The 22219-nt window shown below is 43.2% G+C and overlaps 2 protein-coding genes across 2 annotated transcripts; one reads left to right on the top strand and one right to left on the bottom strand.

Moving 5' to 3' along the window:
* The first annotated feature begins 1256 nt into the window (after positions 1 to 1256).
* On the top strand, positions 1257 to 21828 carry LOC108061034 (protein Cep78 homolog). The gene is made up of 10 exons (XM_044396342.2): positions 1257 to 1308; positions 9979 to 10067; positions 11790 to 11856; positions 16357 to 16687; positions 16951 to 17141; positions 17198 to 17374; positions 18504 to 18678; positions 18730 to 19195; positions 19898 to 20315; positions 20885 to 21828. Exons 4-10 carry the CDS (start codon positions 16360 to 16362, stop codon positions 21518 to 21520), a joined length of 2391 nt encoding a protein of 796 aa, XP_044252277.1. The 5' UTR covers positions 1257 to 1308; positions 9979 to 10067; positions 11790 to 11856; positions 16357 to 16359; the 3' UTR covers positions 21521 to 21828.
* Positions 2256 to 10522, bottom strand: Cad88C (cadherin 88C). The gene is made up of 13 exons (XM_044396278.2): positions 9964 to 10522; positions 8229 to 9459; positions 7966 to 8166; positions 7613 to 7907; positions 6345 to 6857; positions 5877 to 6285; positions 5164 to 5818; positions 4920 to 5101; positions 4448 to 4860; positions 3324 to 4393; positions 2873 to 3267; positions 2655 to 2799; positions 2256 to 2589 (listed from the first exon to the last, which is right to left on the bottom strand). The coding sequence occupies exons 1-13, from the start codon at positions 10205 to 10207 to the stop codon at positions 2391 to 2393; spliced, it is 5952 nt and encodes a 1983-aa protein (XP_044252213.1). The 5' UTR covers positions 10208 to 10522; the 3' UTR covers positions 2256 to 2390.
* Positions 21829 to 22219: the final 391 nt, after the last annotated feature.

Here is a 22219-nt window from a genome sequence, read left to right as displayed (position 1 = left end):
CTCTCACTCTCTATCTGTAAACCCTATCTAGATATAAATGAATGAATTCGTTCTTGAGTTAGTTGACTACCGATTACTGGGTCGATTACTGATTAAGTTGGCCCGCACTCTACTCTGATCTACTTCGCTGTGCAAGTGACGCGAACAAAATTTATGTTTTTTTTAGTAGCGAAACTACGAAACCATGTATTTGACTATATGCTTTAAACCCTATTTTTTACAACACTTTACTTTACTTTGTAAGAACTGTAGCGATGAACCTACAACCCCATATCCCTCCAGTAGCCGCCTCGTTTCCACCATTTGAAGTTTTGTCTATGTTTTCGGTATGAGGTACAATTTCATTTTGTAATTTACGTGCATTTTTGTGATCTAATTTGTGTAACTATTATAAACGAAAAAAAAAAGAAACAAAATACTTTAAGAAAACGAAACAAAAAAAATAAAACAAATCGAAGCAAATGAAAAAAAGAATTGATTGATTTTATGGCAACTGAATATTTTACCCTGAAAATATAATACAATATTTTTAGTAAAAAAACCAAAGCACCCAGGCTTGTCATTGAACCATGGGGAACTGATAACTGGGCGCTGGGAACTGTGGCCGGGGATCTCAGCAGGCGGTGGCCAGACAATCAGAGCCTTACATTCGTTTAACAACATAATTTTCTCCTAGGAAACAGTTCGTTTGCCCTGACACATACTCCGTGCAACTCCCGAAAACAAAATACAAAAACATTCGCAGAACCGCCGATTAAGAAACCACCCGCAAAACCTGCCAAGGTTTTTTTCAGTGCGTTTCATCGAGTTGCGGTCGAGCGTTTAAATTCAGAGGTTACATTGAAAATTATTGTTTTCTATTTTGTGTTCCTCGCTCGACCAACAATCCAATCGAATCGGAGGGAGCAATCGGAGTCCAAAGCCAACTGACAAGATCTGTTCCGGATCTTCCCCGTGTTTTAAGGTGAGTGGTGGTGCCGGTTCCTGTTGCCCGTCTCCTATTCCAACGATTATCATCGCATCATATCTCAGCAGGCGTTCCGTTTGCTCTCGATTGTGATGCATACAAATGCCTATCTGAGCTGCCGACTCCCCAATTAGTCTTTCTTTTTGTACGTTTGTAAGCTGGCGCCAGTTTTGAGAGCGGCCCCGCGGGGACACCAAAGTAAGTGGTAAGTGGATGCCCCATGCTTCTCCAATCTCCTCTAATGCTCGCCTTTGCTCCAGTTGTGCTCTATACGTATATTTTTTATATCATCATTGCTGAACGCCTGTCCACTATTTTCTATCTAAGGACCTAAATCAAAGGTGAGTAAACCATTAAAATATTGGTCCCTTAACTAAATAAAATGGTAGATTCATTAAAATATTTATATTTATAAGAGATACGATTCAATATTCATTTTCCGCTTTGGTATTCTTTAATTTATACATATTACCTTTTAACCAAAGGTGTTAATGCTAACATATAATAGCATTAGTGAATATAGACTTGAAAGGGCTATTCAAATACTTTAAACATCGCCACAATCTAGTTATACCCGTTACTCGTAGAGTAAAAGGGTATATTGTATTCGTACAAAAATATGTAACGGAGAAGGAAGCGTTTCCGACCCTATAAGGTATATAAATGATCACTAGCCGAGTCGATATAGCCATGTTCGTCTGTCTGTCTGTCCGTCTATATGAACGCTGAGATCTCGGAAACTACAAAAGCTAGAAGGTTGAGATTTCCCACACATATTCTTGGGCTTCCTACGCAGCGGAAGTTTATTTCAGCCGAGCGCCACGCCCCCTCCAACGCCCATAATCGCCCACTAACGTTTTTAAAATGTGTCGACCACACCTTTAAATATTTCCGAGAAGTATAAATGCAATTTTGTTGTGTATATTTATACCTATCAAAAGGTAGAAGAAATTTTTTTAATTGGACCATTCATTAAAAAGTTATGCGCAATCAAAAGAATTGTATACATCCATCTCCCTCGCACACCCTTTAGCTGAGTGACGGGTATTAGATAGTCGGGACACCAACCCGACTTTAGCGTTCTCTCTTGTTTTTTTCTGATTTCTTTACTATAAAGTGAAGAATTCCGAATTCAAAAGATTTAATAGGTGTTATAGTCCTTCAATTCCTCTTAACTTTATTGTTTCTATATTGAAGGACAAAAAGTCATATTAAATGTCAAAAAACAATTTATCCAAATATATATGATCTCTGATAATCATGGTTTTATTAATACAAGTTCCTTATTTTGTACGAATTCGCATGCCATAGGACATAGCTAGACTAAAACTGTGTTTCGACTTCGATATATTTACATGGGTTCTACAAGCTTATCTTAACCTAAGCCTAGTCTAAGTACAATAAATAGTGCGGACTGTTTGTGCTATAATTCCGTGGTCTCCAGTTTTCGGGCCAGGATCTGAGCATTGTTTGTCAACTTGTCGATTTGGTTGTACAAATTAAAGTGTCGATTTAGATCGTTGCTGTTGTTGAACAGCTTGGCGGTTCCTTTTAGGGTTTCCTGCATATCCTGCGTAGCTACCGCCAGAAAGTTATCATCCAGAGAGTCGTGGCCACCAATGCTAGGGGTTTGTAATATGATAAATAAGTACAGGTTAAGATCAAGTGAAATTTGTCTCTATCGCACCTGCCGGTTTCCTCTGATTTGAACCACTCGTTGTCGTAGCCCTTTAGCCAAATGGGATTTGAGCCTTGGACACTGTGCTTGTTTGTATTCGGCACTCGAGTGGCTGGCTCCTGAGTGTGTTGCAGGGACATCGAAGAGTGACCCCCTTGAAAGGATTAGAGTAGAAATTAAAGTGATGATTTATGGTTGCTAAAACCATATCTTAACCGGGCACTTACGGAAAATATTGACTTTTGCGGCTCTCAGCTGCCGACGGTAGCCATTCCTCTGGGACGCACAAAGCGCTATGGTGACCACCAAAAGAGTGGCCAGAAATAGGTTGGTGAACACCAGCCACACGAACAAAGGACCTCGGACAGGTCCTGCGGTCAGGAGCTGAGCCTCCGCCGCCTGAGTGTCCAGCACATTAAGCTCCTTGAAGAGACCGTCCAGGCTTTCGATGTGCGAATCAATCAGCTTGAGCACCTCGGATACCTCGTAAATGGAGTTGTCCTCGCGCTCGACTAGATGCATATACAGATCCGTCTTTGTCTTGTCCACCGAACCATCCTTGTTTTCGTGAACCTTAATCTCATCTATGTTGACAATGGATTCCGTGATGTTGCCCAAGGTGCTAAAGGTTTGAAAGTTACATAAGATGGTTTCATTGATAGGAACAGCTTTACTTACTCCCTGAAAGAGTCCACCCGTGATCGCAGTTCATCCGGCTGGAGTCGGAAGACAAAGCGCACCTTCTGGTCCTCTCTTAACAAGTAGATAAACACATGGGCCACATCCCTCATTCCCGAGGTGTCATTGGCCAGCACCACAAAATCGAAATACCCCTTCATACCCTTCTGCGGGTCAAAGTTCAGCTGTACCTCTCCCGTTTCTGGGTCGAGAAGAAAGGGGGCCTTGCGCACATTCTCCAATCCTTCGGAGAGAGTCTGACGGATTTCACCAACTTGGTAGTAACCGATCTTTCCGTACTCCCCCTCATCTGCATCCGTGGCCTCAACCCGCATGAATTTCAAACCGAAATCGGCATTTGTCGTAATGCCACCAGTAAAGATTTTGGAACGGAAACGCGGCGGATTATCATTGATATCCAGCACTCGCACCTTGACCTTCACCACAGTGCTATCTGATTCTCGATGGGTGGGTGCGTCGAGTCCCGCCGAGTGATCCTCCTGACTGCCATCATAGGTCTCATAGGAGGCCAACTCACCATCTTCCCCTTCGTATTCGTTAGTCTCCGTGGATCTCAGTTGTCGAGAATGCTTGAAGCGATCGTAGCCACCTTGCTGATTATGCAGAAAGCCTCCCAATCTATTGTTGATCTCGATACCCATACGACGGCGCTTTTCTACACCCGTCAAGGAGTCATTTCCACAGTTTTCTGTGGCTCGCACATAAAGCGTAAAGTTTGCCACCACCTCACGATCCAGTTCGCGATCAACAGTCAGGATATGAGACTCCGGATCGAGGCGAAAATAACCCGCCTCATTTCCATTCACAATAAAGTAGCAAACCTGGTTGGGCGTCTCATTAGGATCGTCCAGTTCCAGCTGATCTTTGTCTATGGTGTCCGGCAGCTTTATCCTTTCGGAACCCGGATCCGAGTGCTCCGTAAAGTTCACGGATATTTCGTTAACAATAAATTGCGGCTCGTAATCGTTCACATTACGCACATAGATGGTGAGGTCGAGGTCTGAACTCAGGGAGGTGGGTAGACCCTGATCGTAGGCTTCTATGCGGATCTGTGATTAAGGAAATATGAGTACAAATAGTCGCAATAATTGGGTTAAACCTACCTCGTGAATCTTCTGCTTTTCCCGATTGAGTGGCTCTCGCAGGAAGAGTTCTCCTGTGTTGCCGTTAACCTCAAACATTTTGTAGCTACCCAAGGGATCGGGTTTGAGGCGATATCGCACCAGTGCATTCTGCCCCATATCTGCATCACTGGCATAGGCCTGGAGTATCAGAGTGCCAATAGTTGCATTCTCCGGAATCCGTACAGTTGTGTTATGCAGAGGTCTTACAAAGACCGGGGCGTGATCATTAAAATCCGATACGCAAATGTCCAGCGTGCTGTGCACTATATTCGCCGGAAGACCCAGGTCTCGAGTGGTAATAGTGAGGCTATAGTTTCCGAACCTATTGCGCAGACTCTTGCTGGCGAAAATTTGGGCATTCCAGGCGTCCAGTTGACGCAGCTCGAACATTCCTTAAAATGGTGTGAAACTTAAATAATGTGTAATAATTATAGAGATTTTAAAAACTTACCATCTGTGTTGCCCTGCGTAATGGCAAAGTCGAGTCTTCCATTTGGGGTGGTTGGATCATCTGCATCCTTGCCCACTATGCTCGCCACTCGTTCATGCAACTCGTGATACTCGGTGATTAGAACACAACTGCCAGGCAGACTAACCTCCGGAGGATTGTCATTCTCATCCATTAGGGAAATGCTAAGCCATAAGGTATTTAAGTAAATAGGAATTCTACTATTAAATAGGTTCCATCAACTTACAAGACCTGCTTGAAGGCATTGCGACTTTCTCCGGCCAGGAAACCGAATTGATAATTGTCCCAGGCCTCGATTACCAGGTTGTAGGAGTCCTTGGACTCCCTGTCCAGGCGATCGGCCACCGTTAGCACCCCCGTATCCGCATCTATGGTGAACTTTCCCTGCGAACTGATGCGATCCATGAGGAAGGTGATCTTTCCGAAATCCCCCGAATCGGCATCCCCAGCCTGAAGGGTAGCAACTCTTGTGCCTGGCGGTGCATTCTCACTGATCGTATAGTTCTTGCTGCCGCCCACAAAGTAGGGATTATTATCGTTCTCATCCAGCACTGTTATATAAACATCCACGAGAGAGGATCTCGATGGAACTCCCGAGTCCGTGGCTCTCACACTGAAATTCAGCCACTGGTGCTGCTCATGATCAATCTTGCTGGCCACCACAATCTCCCCTGTTTGAGAATCCAGGTGCATTAGGGATCTATAGGTGGGATTACCCTCTAGGGCATAGGTTATAGTCCTATTCTTATCCACATCCGAAGCCAGAACATTTACAATCATTGCTCCGTTGATGCTGTTTTCGGTTATGGATTGCCGGTAAAAGGGCAGTCGGAACTTTGGATTATTGTCATTTTCATCTAGCACTTGAATGCTTAGAAAACCTATAATAAAATAAATTCTTTAATGGAATCAATAACATAATTTGCGTTGTAAACCCACCTTCTGCGATCTGCCGACCCTTGGCCGCAGCCAGATCCTCCACAGTAATGGCCAGTTTAATGTGCTCCACCCTTTCGCGATCCATCAGTTTGATCACCTTGAGGCTTCCCTCGATGGGATCCACCTCAAAGGCTCCTAGGAAATCGTACTCGCTACTTTTCACCAGAGCCCCCTCCTCACTGCGACCTTCACAGTGTTCGGGGTTCAGTTTGTACCGCAGGATGGCCTGCTGGTCCAAGTCCGTGGCCCGGATACGATGCACCAGTGTGCCCACAGGTGTGTTCTCCACGATCTTCAGAGCTGGCATTTCCCCAAGTACAGGTGGTTTATTGTTCACATCCTGAATGCTAATGTTCACCGTACAAGTGGTCATTAGCTGGGAGTTGCCCAAGCCGCCATCTAGAGCAATCTGAAAAAGTATATTTAAAAGTAATACAGAGGAATTAGAGGGAACCTTTATAAACTCACCACTGAAAGGGTATACAAAGATCTCTTACTGTCCGTAAGATCTGGATCTAGATTGGCTCCCTGGGCCACCGAAATAACGCCCGTTTCCGAGTTGATGATGAACTTGTCGCTGGCACCGGTTTGAATGCGATAGACAACCACATTGTTGGGCGAGGATCCATCACCATCTACGGCCGTCACCTGGAGCACCGAACTTCCACCTGGCAGATCCTCGGGAACGGTTTTTGCGTAGAAAGATCGCTGGAATATCGGCGCATTGTCGTTCACGTCCTGCACGTAAATCAGAACGGGAACCACGGTGGAGAGCATGGGAATGCCGGAATCGCGAGCTCGCACCAGGAGATCGATCTCCCGAATGCTCGAAGATCCCCCCGCCTGAGGATCACTCCGGCTACGACTGCTCCGATCGACCAGCTCTTCGAAGTCGAAACGATGCACTGGACGCAGCAAACCGCTCTGAGGATCTATGCTGAAGTTCGAGCGGTACATTCCCTCGACAATTTCGTAGGTAACCTGTAGTGTTGGGTTGGTCATGAGTGAGTGAACAAAAAAGAGTTGCTCACTAAACTGAGTGAGTGAACATGTTCCTCAAACTTGTTCTTTATTGTTCACTTGTTCATTTTTGCTCACTTGCTCCTTTTTGTTCACTTGCTTATGCGGTTATTCCACTACATTGGTCGGCTCATTCATTAGAACAATTTTTTCTCAGCCTATACGATTTTACGTAGGTGCGAGCAAGACAGATATATGTCAGCTGCAATGAGCAATTAATGAGCAAAATTTTAAAAACCGAAGGCCACCATTTTATTTTTTTTTGTATGAGCAAAATTGAATCTAAAAAGTACAATTTTGCTCATTTATTAGAGCTACTGTAAATCGGATCTTGCTCGCACCTACGTAAAATCGTATGGGCTGAGAAAAAATTGTACTAATGAATGATCCGAACGATGTAGTGGAATAACCGCATTAGTTATGCTCTCTGATTTGATCTTTTTAGTTCACTTGCTCAGTTTGGCTCTCTTATTTGATCTTTTTAGTTCACTTGCTCAGTTGCTCTCTTGCTGTTTTTGGCACAAAAAGTATTTTTTTTTTACTTTTAGGATGCATTTTGCAAACGGTTTTACAGACAATGAGCTGTTTTCTCAGAGCCAGTGAAAAAGTTAAGAAAAGAGCAAGTGAACAAGCGAGTAAGTGAACAAGTGAGCAAACTGAGTTAGTTGACTCATTGGGAAAAAAAGAACATGTTCACCCAAATGAGCAGTTTTTACCTGGCTGTTCTCCGTGCCATTGAGATCCGCATCCCGCGCCTCCAACTGCAACGGGGTCTCGAACTCGGCCTGGTTCTCCAGCAACTTGGTCTCGTATTGTCGCTGGGGGAATGTGGGGGCATTGTCGTTCACATCCAGGATGTCCACGATTATCTGTGCCGTATTCCTGTTCCCTTGACCCGCGCTATCGATGGCTTCTACGGTGAGGTAGTGTCGGGAAATGATCTCCCGGTCGAAGGCGGTTCCACCCGACTGCTTAATTGATATTACTCCGGTAATTGGGTTGAGATTGAGTCTAGAATAGAAGAGAGTTACTAGGTAGAGGTTAAGGATTCTTTGCATAATTTTCTTACAAGTGAGCTATGCCCCCTCTGAGGTTGGTGTAGCGTATGCCCATAGTTCCATAGTCCCCCGAATCCACATCCACCGCCTGCACATGGGTAATAATCGTGTCCTGCTCGCTGTTCTCCAGCACACTGGCATTGTAGATCGTCTGACTGAACTCCGGGAAGTTGTCGTTTTGATCTCGTATGAAAATCTGCACATGAGCGGAGCTACAGAGGGGAAAGGTTAGTAGAATTTCCACAATATGTAGTAGTATTCGTCATAAACCCACCTCCATCGACTGGGCTCGTCAACCTCCCTGGCGAATATGGTAAAATTTACCTCGGTGAACTGTTCGAAATCGAGCGACTTTGAGTTCTTCACCCGCAGCATAAAGTTGGCCTCATTAACAGCCAACTCGGGTACGATCTCGAACAGATCGTTGGGCGGATCCAGGAACAAGCGAAATGTGCCATTGTTGCCCTCATCGTGATCGAAAACCACATTTTGTACCTCCTCGTCGATGAAATTAAGCGGGGTGTTGGTCTGGGCATTCTCATTTACCTCACATCGGTAAACGGTTTCCCCAAAAGTGGGTATCTCATCGTTGACATCACTAACTATAATCGTAACCTCTGTGCGAACTGTTGTGGGTGCCATTTGGGTATTGGATTTGGACAACTCGGTGGCCGTGATCCGCAGGATGTGGGCTCCATTGACCTGATCGCTCTGCTCCTCGCGATCCAATTCGGTTAGCGTGTGAACTATTCCCGTGTGCGGATCAATGTCGAAGAGATCATTGGCCTCCAGGGCATAGGCAATGGGATTATTGATCCCCCGATCTCCATCTATGGCCCGCACTCGTAGAACTTTTGTGCCTACAGGAGCATCTTCGGCGATTCGCGCCACTGCTTGCACCTCCACGAATTCCGGGGGCTGATCCTCCAGATCCTTTACCTTCACCAGAATGGCGGCAGTGCCAGTGTTTACAGGTCCCTGATTGGCACGATCGATGGCCAGAACCCTCAGCTGATACAGACTCTTTCGTTCGTAGTCCAACTCCTTTTGCAACCTCAAGATGCCTTTGCCCTGATGGGTGGCTATCGAGAATACCTCATTATCTCCGTCCAGCTCCTGCAGGTAATAAACCACTTGGCCATAGGCACCCTCATCCGCATCCGTGGCCTCCAGCGTGGTCACCACGCCAGGGGCACTGCCCTCTGGTATTTCGATGGCATTTTGATAGGGCAGAAAGGTGGGAACATTGTCGTTAATGTCCTCAACCAGGAGCAAAAAGCTCTGCGTCACATAGTTGTGATCGCTGTAGTGACTGTCGGTCAGTGTTAGCACTATGGCATACTCGTCCTGCAGCTCGCGATCCAGTTCCTTGGCCAGGAAGATCTTGGCCTCGTTGCCACTGGTGTTTTCAATCCGGATTATCTCGCTATCATGCGAGTTGCGCTTGCCAAAGGTCAGCGGATCGTTGTCCGGATCGTAGCCCTTTAGCGTGTATATCAGGGTTCCTTAATGAAATTAAATTATTTACTTGAGATTGAAATATATAGGTAGGTGTATCTTAACCAGAGAATAAATAAATAAATAATATCTTTAGAAAGAATTGTAATAAGGTTGGCTATATAAAGATTACCACAATTTCTTATATGTAGGAAATAAATTATGCACCGTTAAGCATAAGAATTAAGAGAGTGATAAGCAAAGAATTTTTAGACATGACACATAACGATGTTTGTTTATCAGATCGTTTAATTCGGATCCATTTCTTATTTAGCACTGCTCACAGATTAAACAAATTTCTTTATTTATTTTTAGATATTAAAATCTCTTTAAATTTTTTGGATCTGAAATTGCACATTTAAATTCTGTTGATAATGTGATGATAGTATCAGATCTCTTACGCTTTTAAATATAGGTATGCAATATTGCAATAACATATAGGTTACAATATGTGATTTATGAATTAAACCTACAAAATCAGATTTTTTAATCAAATTCTAAACTCAACTCACCCACTTTCGTTTCAGGACTCTCCTTAAGACGCAATACAATCTCTGACTGCCCGTCGATAGCGAAGCGCGGCGGGCGATTTGAGGCAACCAAGCTGATTAGTGCGGTGAGTATTATGACTTGTAGGTGGAGGGAGCTTATATGTCTAGGGGAACTTCGATGTCGCAGTCCTTTTAAGCGAACCTTCTTGTAGTCCATGCTGCCGATTCCATGGCCATTCGACTGAGACTGTGGTTCGTTGCACATTGTTGGCTGGTTTGTGGCGTACACCTGGGGGTTACTGGCTAGAAGCCACTAAGCCACATGACAGGTAAACGCGAGCGACGACACCTAGAAAATAGGCAGAGTGTTACGAAAGAGGCGAGCCAAGTGTTAACCCATTTTCCCCATACATATGTCGCACGTTTTATGGGCCGTGATCTATGACCCGCCGTCAGTTTCGCTCGAGAAGGTAACTCAAAGAAGTTCTGTGCCCGTTCTGCCATTGCCACATGCCCAAAAAAAAAACAAATACAGAACTCAATTAGGTCGTGCATTAAGAAATCCGAATGGAACTGGACTCGCAGTCTGCGTGTCTACAGGTGTTCTATATGTCCGTATGTTCTGCGTGAGAATTGGCCAGCAGCAGCAGCAGATCTTTGCGAAAGTTTTATGCTCGAAATTAATTAAGCGTCAGCTCTTTATTGGCTTTCAGTTTACTTTAATGCTGGCTCAGCGCCAGCCTGGAATTCCGCTAAAGAAATTTTATGGGTTTCGCGGCTGCCTTGGTTTTTAGTTGTTTAGTTATTTTGTACGAGGTTTAACGACCGGAACGTTTTCTAAACTGCCCGGCAATTATTACTACTTTGGCTTATTCATGTGCCAGATTTGTCTCATTGCAAATTTTCAACAAATTGCGGATAAGTTCTCGCTCAAGTGGAGTGAAAATTGAAAGTCGTCTGTTGATAGATACAAAGATGAGGGGAAAACCTAGTAATGATATTGCCAAACTCCTCGTGAAAAACCCTTATCTTTTCTTCACAGGGGTATGCGTGTGAAAAATATATATTTGTAGAGCGATGACTGCATCTGTCAGCTAAAGATACAGATGCACATATGCATTATTAATGCCATTGTTCGCGGGTTCAACTCGGTTAGGCTCATTTGCAATCGGAGCAGCAGATCCGCGAGATTTGCCAAGTGCGGTTCATTGATTTCGCAATTGCTTGGCTATTTCTTAATGGCCTCTGCCATCGTAAATGCCTCCGTCGGCGGTAATTGATTTGTGTATCTCCAAGATGGTTTCATTACCGAGCTTGGTGGCAAAGCATGTTGATGTTGCATCAACCTCTTTATCGCGGGAAAATCAGGCAGCAAGGTCGTTAGAGAGTCGCCTCAACTGCTGATCACGGTTAAGTGATTCAAAAGTAATCACAATCCGCACCTGATTTCGCTTTCAACACGCGCCGCATGCAACATTTTCAGTTGGAACGACTACGAGTATCTCTATCTGCAACATCTTCTGCTTTTGGGCGGCCGATTCTCTACCATCACCATCCGTGGATAATTATCCATGCATCCGTGGCCAGCACGTTTGTGTAACGACGGCAATTGGGTTGTTTGGTCAGTTGGACGATTCAGGGATGGGGATGGGGATGATGCTGATGCTCCGCTGGCCAGGCAATTTCATGCTGCACTGCCTCGGCCCAGCCGAATCGGGGTTATCAATGCTGTCGATGATGATGATTTTGGTGTGGGGGAGATCCATATCACATATCCCCATCGGAATGAAGGGAATTCTCCACTCTGTACTTAAATATTTATTTCCTTTGCTATTGTGTACTTGCAGATATATTGTTCATGTGTGTTTCATAACCGATTCAAACGTATTGGAGACTTGGAGTAAATATACATTGGTGAGTATTACCCATACGACATGTAACCCATCAAAATTATTTAACCAAAACTAAGACCTGAAATTTCGCTTTAATAAAATCTAAAATAATTATATTTATATATTTATTAAGATTTTCTATCGCTTGCAGATAATATTTGTTTTATTTTCATATTCCTACACTATTCTAACTAGTTAAAGGTTTTGGATAAATCAACAAAAATAAAGTGAAAATATTTATTAAATTAATTTATTGCGCTATACAGGAAATGCGCCTTAAAATAATTTAACCATTCATTTTCTTTAGCCTAATTTCTGGGCTATCACTTCCCCCTAAATGAGACCATTCAAAATCCCATTTAGCTTTATTAACTCCATTAGTAAGAGACGCACTTCCACCCACATCCACTTTCTTGCTGGCTGCCAATTTTCCACACAGCTAAAACCCACTGAATTAAGGCAAATTAATAAGTTACGCCGCCTCGGAAAGATCGGCAAAATCAGTCAGGGGTCTGCCATTTCCCCGTGGGTTTTTACATAAGTGGAAAGTGGCAGAAGTGGCTGAGGAGTTGCCGAAAAGTCAAACAAAACACAAAACACTTGGCCCAGCGACCATGACGACGACGGCTTTCCGCAGTTCAGATACATCTGCGACCTGGCGATACACACATGTGGATCTGAATCCCAATCCGAATCCGAGCAAACTTCGGTGCTAATGACTCTGCTGGCAGGGTTCACGCTTGGCCAAGTTCTGACCCCGTCCGAGTGGGCCAAAAGTGAAATCCTTCACGAAAACTGTCCACACCCAGAAAACAAAATGGACTAAAAAGGGGCCTAATTACCTAAAATTTTAGGAAACATGGCCAGAAAAACGCGCCAAGGCCATGCATTACCTAAAATGTTGTCCATGTGGACTATATTTTTTACGCAGTCTTGAATTTATTTCTGGTAATCGTTACCTAAAAAAATGTCTAGTGGACTAGATTTTTAGGTCAAAATTACGTAAATATTAGCTATTTTCAAAAAAGTTAACATTTTTACTATTGATAGTAACATATTTGTTTATTTTAATTGCTTATATTGTTTTATTCGGATAAGTAAATATTTTATCTTTCTGAAAAAACAATCATTTTATTTTGTCCTCGGTGGGAATCGATCCCCGGTCTTCTGCGCGAGCGTCCAATAGGCTAGCCTCTGGTCTACGGAACTACTTAAAGGCCCTGTGGCAAAACCGAAGCCTGCTTCTAGGTGCACAGGCGAATTCTATTTTTAGAATAGGGCACTATTACCTTAAAAGTAGGAAAATAGTCCACGTTGGTATTGATTTTATATATTGAAACTTTTCCATCACTAGCTTTAAGAGAAGTCTAATAAAATTTGTTAATAATAAACTTAAAAAACCGAATAATTTGTTTATTAATATTAAGGGCCAATATTTGTATTAAATTGTGAGTAATAATCGACTTCAAATTATTCCTAAATTTTAGGTCTTATGGACCAATTTTATGGTTACGATGGCCTATAAAAATCTCTTTTGCTTTACCTAAAAAGTAGGAACATAGTCCACATGCTAATATTTTTAGGTAACCCATTACCTAAATCTGAAATTTTAGTCTATTTAAATTTTTTAGGTCATACGTTACCTAAAAAATAGTCTCACATTTCTCTGGGTGCAACGTGTGCGGTATGCAATGGCCACCGTCGCCAATCTTGCGGCTTTTGGGCTAACCGCAAAACTGAAAACTGGCAACTCCAAAGGTAATCGCCTTCGAAATGGAAATCCCAATAAACAATTTTGATTTGTCTGCCGCTGCGACAAGTTCCCCGATCTCTTTCTCCGCCCCATTCCATACCAGCCCCCAGTAATCGCCGGTTCATGACTTTCCAAGCCAGCCAGGGGCTCACTTAATTATATTAAATATGTTAAGCCCGGCTGAGAGCGGCAGTCGCATATGTACACTCGGAAAAATGTTAGCCGAACAGAACGGAAAAATATAGCAACCGTGAGAAAAAAATAACTCAACTGAATACATAAGTGTCATAGAATGTAACACTTTAAATCAGATTTATAAAACCAGCATAAAACCATGACACTTATCTTCAAAGGATTTTTTGATCGAACTATAAAAAATTCACATGCTTAAAACACTTTGTTTATGAAACCCATTCTAAAACTAATGATACTTCACCTAAACGTACATCGAAATGAGTCTTTTGTATTTATACGAACTTTAAAATATTAGTATTTTGCATAGTACATCGTTTTTTATAAAATATTTATAATAATATTTTATATTTCTCTGAGTGCATCGCCGCAGATTGAGATTGGTGCGGATCGTGTTGTGACCAATGTTGCCTCCAGTTTCCGGCCCGCGAGCAAACAATCGGTCCCCTGGCGTTCCGAGTACTCCAATTTGAACACTTCCTCCCCCGTATTAGGGCCCTTTTGTCATGCCCATCGATTCCGATATGTACGATATGTATGTAACTCTCCGACAGTCAAGTTCAACGCCAGCAGCCAACAATTGTTTGCTGGCTGGCAAACAAAAGGAGCCGCTTGGAGGCCAGGAGGGGGTTGGCTCCGTTGCGGTGGCTTGGTTTTTGACTCATAGCCCGGGTTCAAGCGACGCCCGCATCCGTCTCACTTTTGCAGCCAAGCTCTGAATCTTGGCTTAGATGCTTTTAGCTGGTTGGTGTCGTGAGCAATTTGTCCGTTACACTCCGGCTCCTTTTCTGGCTCGGCACTCGATTTTTGCACTTTTCTATTTGAGTCTGCTTTGCAAGTATTTCTACATTTCGGGTAATTAAACAATTTATTTGGCTGGCTGGTCTTGGAAGAGCAGCCAAGTCCTTGGCATGAGGTCTGACCTTAGTTGCAGAGCTGCGAATAGGAGAAGTTTGCCAACCCTTCGAGTTTGAACTTCAGGCTTCCGTGCACCGCGGAAAATAACAAGGTGCGAATTTACTACTTCAGAGCTAAGACAATTTTTAAGTATGACTTAAAATAAATACATAATATTTATAAGAGAAACTGTGGTTATACTACCAATTTAAGGAACGGCTTTTCAAATATAATATGGCAAATTTCGTAGATAAAGTATAAATTCTTGATTTCTAAAAATGTACTCTAAATAGAAAAGAAAAATAAAGTCGTCCAAGATCACTAAGATAATTTTTTTTCGGTATAGAGCTTCATTCCTTCACCCTTAACAATTCCTTGCAAGGAAGCCTCCAAACTATCCCTTCATAAAAAAACCCTGTCACATGCCAGGACACGAATGCAAACCGGTTCCGCTTACTTACCCCCTATAAAATAGATATTCCGTTAGTCCGAGTATCCTTTGGCTTTTTGACTCTTGTGGGGTATCCTTCGGCTCACTTTGAGGATAATTACTTGAAGCCAACCAACAACACTTGCAGTGTCACACTCGAGTGTCTTTCAACAACTACTACCAGGGAACTGACAAATTTCGTGGTTGACACATTTTTACAAAAAGGCTTCGACGTCACTGGTAATTAGGCATAAGTCAAGAACCCCGCAGAACACACATATGGAGTACACGATGAAACCGCATAAAATAAACGTGTCGCACGCTTCGAAATTGGGCAATGCACGAACCGGAACTCGACTTTAAAGAGTGGTAAGGGGCCTCGAAACTTGGATGGTGGACAGATCACTTAATGGCACTTTTGGCCCACAACGGAACGTGCCGTAGAACACGAAGTCTTCCAAGTTCTTGAACGTATATTTAACTATCCAAACTATTTGCACTTTCGAATCCCGAATAAACCGTTAAGTGTTTTCGGTGAATACGATTTTTGGACGAAGTGTTTACCACAACAGCCGCTCGACGACTGACGTTGAATTTGAAAAACAAGCTAACGAGACTTCATACCTCTGCTCGAATCGAGTTGTCGCTTAAAGCCATGGCAACCCTATTGGGGGAGAGAAAGATATAGTGGAATATAGCCGGGTCTAAAGAGAGGGAGAGACTGCAGGCACGAGAGTAATTAGCCAACCGTAAATTCCACCGGCAAGTGGGTGGCGGGCGAGCTTTGTTTGTTTACAATTTGCAAGCTTGTTACTGGATCGTAACTGTGGGCTCAACGGAAATCTGTAAAGCTTTGGTCAGTGGAATCCGGAAGTGCGTGGGCTTATGCAATTTTGAAGGTTACTGTTAACCATGTTAACCAAGTTTTTGTTCCATTTAGTAACTGTTTTGAAAAAAGTATTTTGAACTGTTATTGGATTACAGTGTTTTTTTTTTGTTTATGTGATAAGAAAATAATGGTTATCGATCCTTAAAATGGTATTAAAGATCATAGTAAAGAACTGTAATTTGTAGCCATTCATGTTATTCAATTAGTATATAAATGTGATTCATATTATATTATGTTAAAATATTACAAAATTTCCTTTTTTGACTTTAATTTATTTATTCTGCTGTTTTATTTCATTAAGAATTAATTATAAAAAACTAGTTACCTTTCTCTTAAAATTTAAATATACTGGGTTCCTCAGAATATGTCCGTGGGTCAAGTGACAATGATGCGGAAAGGCAACTCCGGCGAACTGGCGCGAAAGGCCAACACGGTGGTGGTGTCGCTTCCCCCGCTGGTTAAGAAGTCCAGCAAGAGCCGCTCGTTTCACTTCCGCTACCTGGAGCTGTGCCGGGCCAAGAATCTGACGCCGGTGCCGGACATCCGAAGCAAGTCGAATGCGACCACCACCTTTCTGGAGCTGTGTGGCGACAAGCTGGCGGTCAGCGATTGGCAGCTCCTGACCGAAGCGCTCCACTATGATCTTGTGCTCCAGCAGCTGGTGGTGCGCCTGCGCCGCACATATCCGCAAAGTAAGTGTATTTAATGAGAGGGTTTGTATTAAAATAAACTTAAAACTATTTTATAAAATAAATTATAAAAAAGCTTTAGACATCTTATGGTTAGGAACCTCATATTTCGTTAATAAATTTTTAGAAAATTGCTTAAGGAATTTTCTTACTTATGAACATATTCATTTGAGAAGTTATGCTAACGACAGGATGATCTATAAAAATAATTGTCTGTATCATAACTAAAAAACCGATTACTGATATGTTTAACTTTTTCACATCAGCCAACATCGACCCCATAGACACTGAGAAGCGTGCTCGACTCTTTCGCCAAAGACCGGTGATCTATACGAGATTTATTTTTAACAGCCTGGTTCAGGCGATTGCAAACTGTGTTTCAAGCAACAAAAATCTGAGTGTGTTGAAGCTGGAGGGACTGCCCCTACAGGATGGCTATATCGAGACCATTGCCAAAGTAAGATTTGAGTTAATCCTAGTCGAGGACCTCCTTTGAAGATCCCCTATTCACAGTCACTGGCCGATAATGAGTGCCTGGAAACGGTTAGTTTTCGCAAGTCCAATATTGGTGACAAGGGCTGCGAGGTGGTATGCAATACAGCGAAGTACCTAAACCGCATCGATCTCTTCGATCTCTCCGATTGCGGACTTACGTCCAAGGGAGCCGAGCATGTGGCCGAAATGCTCAAGGTAAGATAGTCCATATACAATAGTGCTTTAAGTTACGATCTTATAGTAAACATAATGAACCGATAACTAACTAAATTAATCTTTAAATTCTGAATTAAAAATCCTTAATGTACTTTGAGTATATTTTAGGGTATTTGGGTGGACTTTTTTAAGGTCGATTGAGCTCAGCATCTGAAATGGTAGGTTTCGGTGTTTAATAAATGTATGCGAAAACAAAAAAAAAATGGTCAAAAGTTTCAGTAAAATAGCTTGTACGAATCGTAATAATTTTTTTCCTTCCTTAACTTGTCTTGCACACAAAAAAAAGCACGTCGCAGTAAAATCGATAAGTCCAGGTAATTTTCTGGTTATTCTTACTCATATCGTTTTTACCTGAAATATTCATAAAATTTACATTAAATAATATCATTTTGCCGAATTCTCTCTCTCGGAGATTCTCTAACTTCGAAAAAGAGCGCAAGAATCAATATGGCGAGCAAAATGACATGAGTGGAAGCAAGAAAGACGTATTCGAAATTCGAACTGACGTACTTCAAGCATGTTTTCTCGCTCGCACTAGAATAAGTTTTAATCAGGAATAATGAAAATTTTCGTTCTTACATTTTCGACCATATCACATTTACCTGGCCCCATATCAAGTTAAAAATGATCTTAAAAAAGGTCAAATTGACCTACGATTCATATCGATTTTTTTTTGGGTGTGCCTATTTAACATGCCTATCTAAACAAAAAGGTCCAAGTTAGATCCCCAACCCATCATGTTTTTTTTTTGTGTGGCTCACACTAAAATAGAGATTCTATCTAATAATTTTGAAGATTAACTGTCTCTTTTGCGTTTGGCAATAAAAGTTATAAAACGAAAAGTTAAAACGAATTATTTTTTTTATTTTTTCTTTCTTTTATGGATTAAGGATACAAAAAGACAATATATGAAGAGGCAATGCTCTTGCCTTAAAAATTTCATACAAAAAAAGTACAACCTAATGTACATAGTTTCAAAAATATAAGTCTTTGTTTCGCCTTTAAAAAATCGTTAGTCATATGTAGGATTCCCGAGTATACTTACATTTGACGCGTAAAAAGTAGAAAGAATATGACTGCTAATGAGTCCCATTTTCCCTACTCCCAGATGCAAAAGATCACTCGCTTCACGGAGGGATGGGAGAAGTCGCTGCGCTACCGCAGTGTGGATGTGAACACAATTGGTGGACTGCGCACCGTTCTGCTGGCGGACAATCCGGCTATCGGCGATGATGGCATCCGGTGGATCACCGAGGTGCTGAAGGAGGACGCCTGGATAAAGAGTAAGTAGGCTACGAGTAGTGCCAATATCAAAGCCCTCAAATACCCCACAGAAATCGACATGGAGGGCTGCGGCCTGACGGACATTGGGGCCAATCTGATCCTCGATTGCCTGGAGCTGAACACGGCCATCACGGAGTTCAGTGTGAAGAACAACGAGGGCATCAGCAAGTTCCTGCAGCGCAGCATCCGCGACCATCTGGGTGGACCGCCCGAGGAGAAGCACGAGCCGGAGTACGACCTGAGTTGCGTCAACGGACTGCAGAGTCTGCCGAAGAACAAGAAGGTCACCGTTTCCCAGCTGCTGGCCCACACGAAGGCATTGGAGGAGCAGCTCTCCTTCGAGCGGACGTTGCGCAAGAAGGCCGAGAAGCTCAACGAGAAGCTCAGCCACCAGCTCATGCGATCCGATTCCAACCACATGATGGTCCAGGAGAAGGTCATGGAGGGCGGATCCCAAACGAATATTTCCAGGGAGTATGTGGTGCGAAACGAGGTCATGCCGGAGGTGGTTAAGGAGTGAGTATTATAATGCAACTGATTGTTATACCCTCGCAGAGGGCATTATGATTTCAGTCAGAAGTTTGCAACGCAGTGAAGGAGACGTTTCCGACCTCATAAAGTATATATATTCTTGATCAGGATCACTAGACGAGACGATCTAGCCATGTCCGTCTGTCCGTTCGTCTGTCCGTCCGTCTGTATGTCCGTTTCTACGCAAACTAGTCTCTCAGTTTTTAAGCTATCGGCATAAAACTTTCCCAAAAGTCTTCTTACATTGCAGGTAGTATATAAGTCGGAACCGACCGGATCCTATAGCTCCTATAGGAAAGATCGGAAAAAAAGGTTTAAAAAATTCTAGCTTCGGTGTTTTTTGAAATATTACCTTCTATTCTTGGGGATATTATTTTCTGAAGGAACGATCAAAAAATTAAATGGAAACAAATTATATCTCCGTTGGTTTGTAATGTATTTCCTTCTACTGTAGGATATGATTTTTTTTTTTAATATTTCCGAATTTCGAATTAAATATTAAAAAAATCGGACGACTATATTATATAGCTGCCATAGGGAAGGATAGAAAAAAATAATGTCAAAATAATACGAAATTTAACATTTTTGCGATTTGTAAGTTAATAGGAACGATCTGCAAGGGTATATAAGCTTCAACTGGCCGAAACTAGCTTCCTTTCTTCTTTTTTTAATGCAATTTGTTTTTAGTTCCCAGAGTTATCGTCAATCCCACTTCAACCGGCTGGTCAACAGTGCGGTCACCAGTGCGGAGGTCACGCCCCGCAGCGAGATAGACACTCTGCGCAAGGAACAGCAGCTGCAAATGAAGTCCTCGCCCATCCAGATCAAGCATCCTGCCATGGAGCCGCAGCTGAGGAGTCTGCAAGAGGTGCCAGAGGAGGAGGAGGAGGCATACGAGCAGCTGGAGGAGAACAGTCAGTCGGAATCGGAGCCACCAAACGAGGAGGAGCAGCACTACCAGCAGCAGCAAATGCAGGTGCAGCGAAAACAGCTCCAGGTTCGCAAGGTCCGCAGCGAGATGAAGTATGTGGAGAGCAATCCCAAGGAGGCGGCCAACAAGAACCGAGAGTCCAAGTCGGATCACGAGTTTGCCAATGAGCGTGATGTAAGTATTGTGTTCTGGTTATACCCGTTACTCTTAGAGTAAAAGTTCGTGCAAAAGTATGTAACAGCTAGAAGAAAGCGTTTCCGACGCCATAAAGTATATATATTCTTGATCAGGGTCACTGCCAAGTTTAGCCATGTCCGCCTGTCCGTCTGCCTGGATGAACGCTGAGATCTCGGAAACTACAAAAGCTAGAAGGTTGAGATTTTCCACACATATTCTTGGGCTTCCTACGCAGCGCAAGTTTATTTCAGCCCAGCGCCAGACCCCCTCTAACGCCCACAATTACTCACTAACGATTTTACAATGGGTCTGGCGCCCACACCTTCAAACATTTCCAAGAAGTAGAAATGCAATTTTGTTTTGTATATTTATACCTTTCGAAACGTAGAAGACATTTTTCAAATCGGACCATTCATTTAAAAGTTATGGGCAATCAAAATTTGTATATATCCATCTCCCTCGCACTCCCTTTAGCTGAGTGACGGGTAAAGGATAGTCGGGACACCATCCCGCGTTCTCTTTTTTTTTGAGAAATTTCCCACTCTGATGTAAACCCTATTCCCCAGTTCAAGCTGAATCCTGCTGTGCAGTTCGAGACGGATATTGGCGACGGTGCGATGATAAATCCTGGCCAGCGTTACGAGGGCGAAGGCGACACGGGCTATGGCTACAACTACAACTACGAGCAGGAGCCACCGGTCAAGCGAGGCTACGAAAAGGGCTATGTGGTGGGCGAGGGCGACGGGTCCCACAGAAGGCAGAGACCCTCTAACCTGGTCGAGGCCTTGGTCCAGAAACGTGGCGCAGGCGGAGGCGATGGACATGTGGCGCAGTTCGTCAGCAATCTGGAGCGCAAGGCGAGTGCTGGCAAGCCGGGTAAAAAGCGCCTTAAACCCCGAGCTGAAGACAGTCATCCGGTTCCGTTCAACGAAATGCAAATGGAATCGTACATGTCCAGCTACGAAGAGATCTCCTCCACCGATGCCACGCTGGAGAACTCTGACTTCGAGGCGGAAACTACGGACTCCACGTTGCGCGGCAGTGCCAAGTACTCCTCGATGCAGGTCTTTGTCCGCCGCAAGCACACGGAATCCCTGTCGCTGGAGGAGGAGGAGGAGGTTAGTGATACAGGCGGCGAAAGACTCATCTCTCCGCGTGAAGTTTACCAGCAGCTCCATAAGCAGCGGGAGCCCAGCTCCTAGGAGCCAGGACCTTAGGTCTTACCCATCAAAATCCCAGCAGCCATTCGCAGTAGGAGCAGCGACACCTCTGCCGGCTCCTCCAACGAGCAGTACCACCGTATACCAGCCAAATCGATTCGACGGGATTCCCACTGGGAGAGCTAAATTTGCAGTCGTACTCCCGGGCAGTACCACTAAGAAAGGGAACCTCCTCCTCATCTTTGCACGTGTCCTTCCTTCTGCGAATTCAAGCTGCTTCGAAAATGTACAAAAATATAAATTGGTCTTACTGATTGTCATTAAAGATTTACCGTTTTGTGTGCTCCCTATGCGATTTACTGTCTTATTACTATTACTCGGGGTTCTGATCGAATATTTTAATTTAAAGTCAACTTAACCGTCGGTTCTAAATTTTCTAGTTTAACCCCTTCATCACTTACGCTGCTTACTTATTTATTACTTTTAATTAAGGCTCTGATTTATTCCAAATTAAAGTCAACTTAACCCCCGGTTATAAATTATCTAGTTTAACCTCTTGCTCAAATTTTAAGTACAGGTTAAGGATTTATTTTAACCACCCAACCGATTAAAGATCCTCAACTTTTGTACTCTCTACGCGATATCTTTTGATTTATTTAGTCCGTATATTGTGGAATTGTTGAATATTCGTTTGATAAAGTTTATGTTGAATACTACTTGTTAGGATTCAATTGGATTAAG

This window comes from Drosophila takahashii, chromosome 3R, assembly GCF_030179915.1.
Source record: "Drosophila takahashii strain IR98-3 E-12201 chromosome 3R, DtakHiC1v2, whole genome shotgun sequence".
Lineage (NCBI taxonomy): Eukaryota > Metazoa > Arthropoda > Insecta > Diptera > Drosophilidae > Drosophila > Drosophila takahashii.
This window is presented reverse-complemented; position numbering and strand designations above follow the sequence as displayed.

What these genes read in the sequence shown, in the direction of transcription:
- Cad88C (XM_044396278.2), bottom strand. Translation starts at nt 10,207, where the DNA reads ATGTGCAACGAACCACAGTCTCAGTCGAATGGCCATGGAATCGGCAGC. An exon ending in ATGGCACGGAGAACAGCCAG is followed by an intron (nt 6,858 to 7,612) that starts GTAAAAACTGCT and finishes CCAACACTACAG; the next exon opens with GTTACCTACGAAATTGTCGA. An exon ending in GGGTCGGCAGATCGCAGAAG is followed by an intron (nt 5,819 to 5,876) that starts GTGGGTTTACAA and finishes ATTTTATTATAG; the next exon opens with GTTTTCTAAGCATTCAAGTG.
- LOC108061034 (XM_044396342.2), top strand. Translation starts at nt 16,360, where the DNA reads ATGTCCGTGGGTCAAGTGACAATGATGCGGAAAGGCAACTCCGGCGAA. An exon ending in ATATCGAGACCATTGCCAAA is followed by an intron (nt 17,142 to 17,197) that starts GTAAGATTTGAG and finishes CCCTATTCACAG; the next exon opens with TCACTGGCCGATAATGAGTG. An exon ending in GGAGGACGCCTGGATAAAGA is followed by an intron (nt 18,679 to 18,729) that starts GTAAGTAGGCTA and finishes AATACCCCACAG; the next exon opens with AAATCGACATGGAGGGCTGC.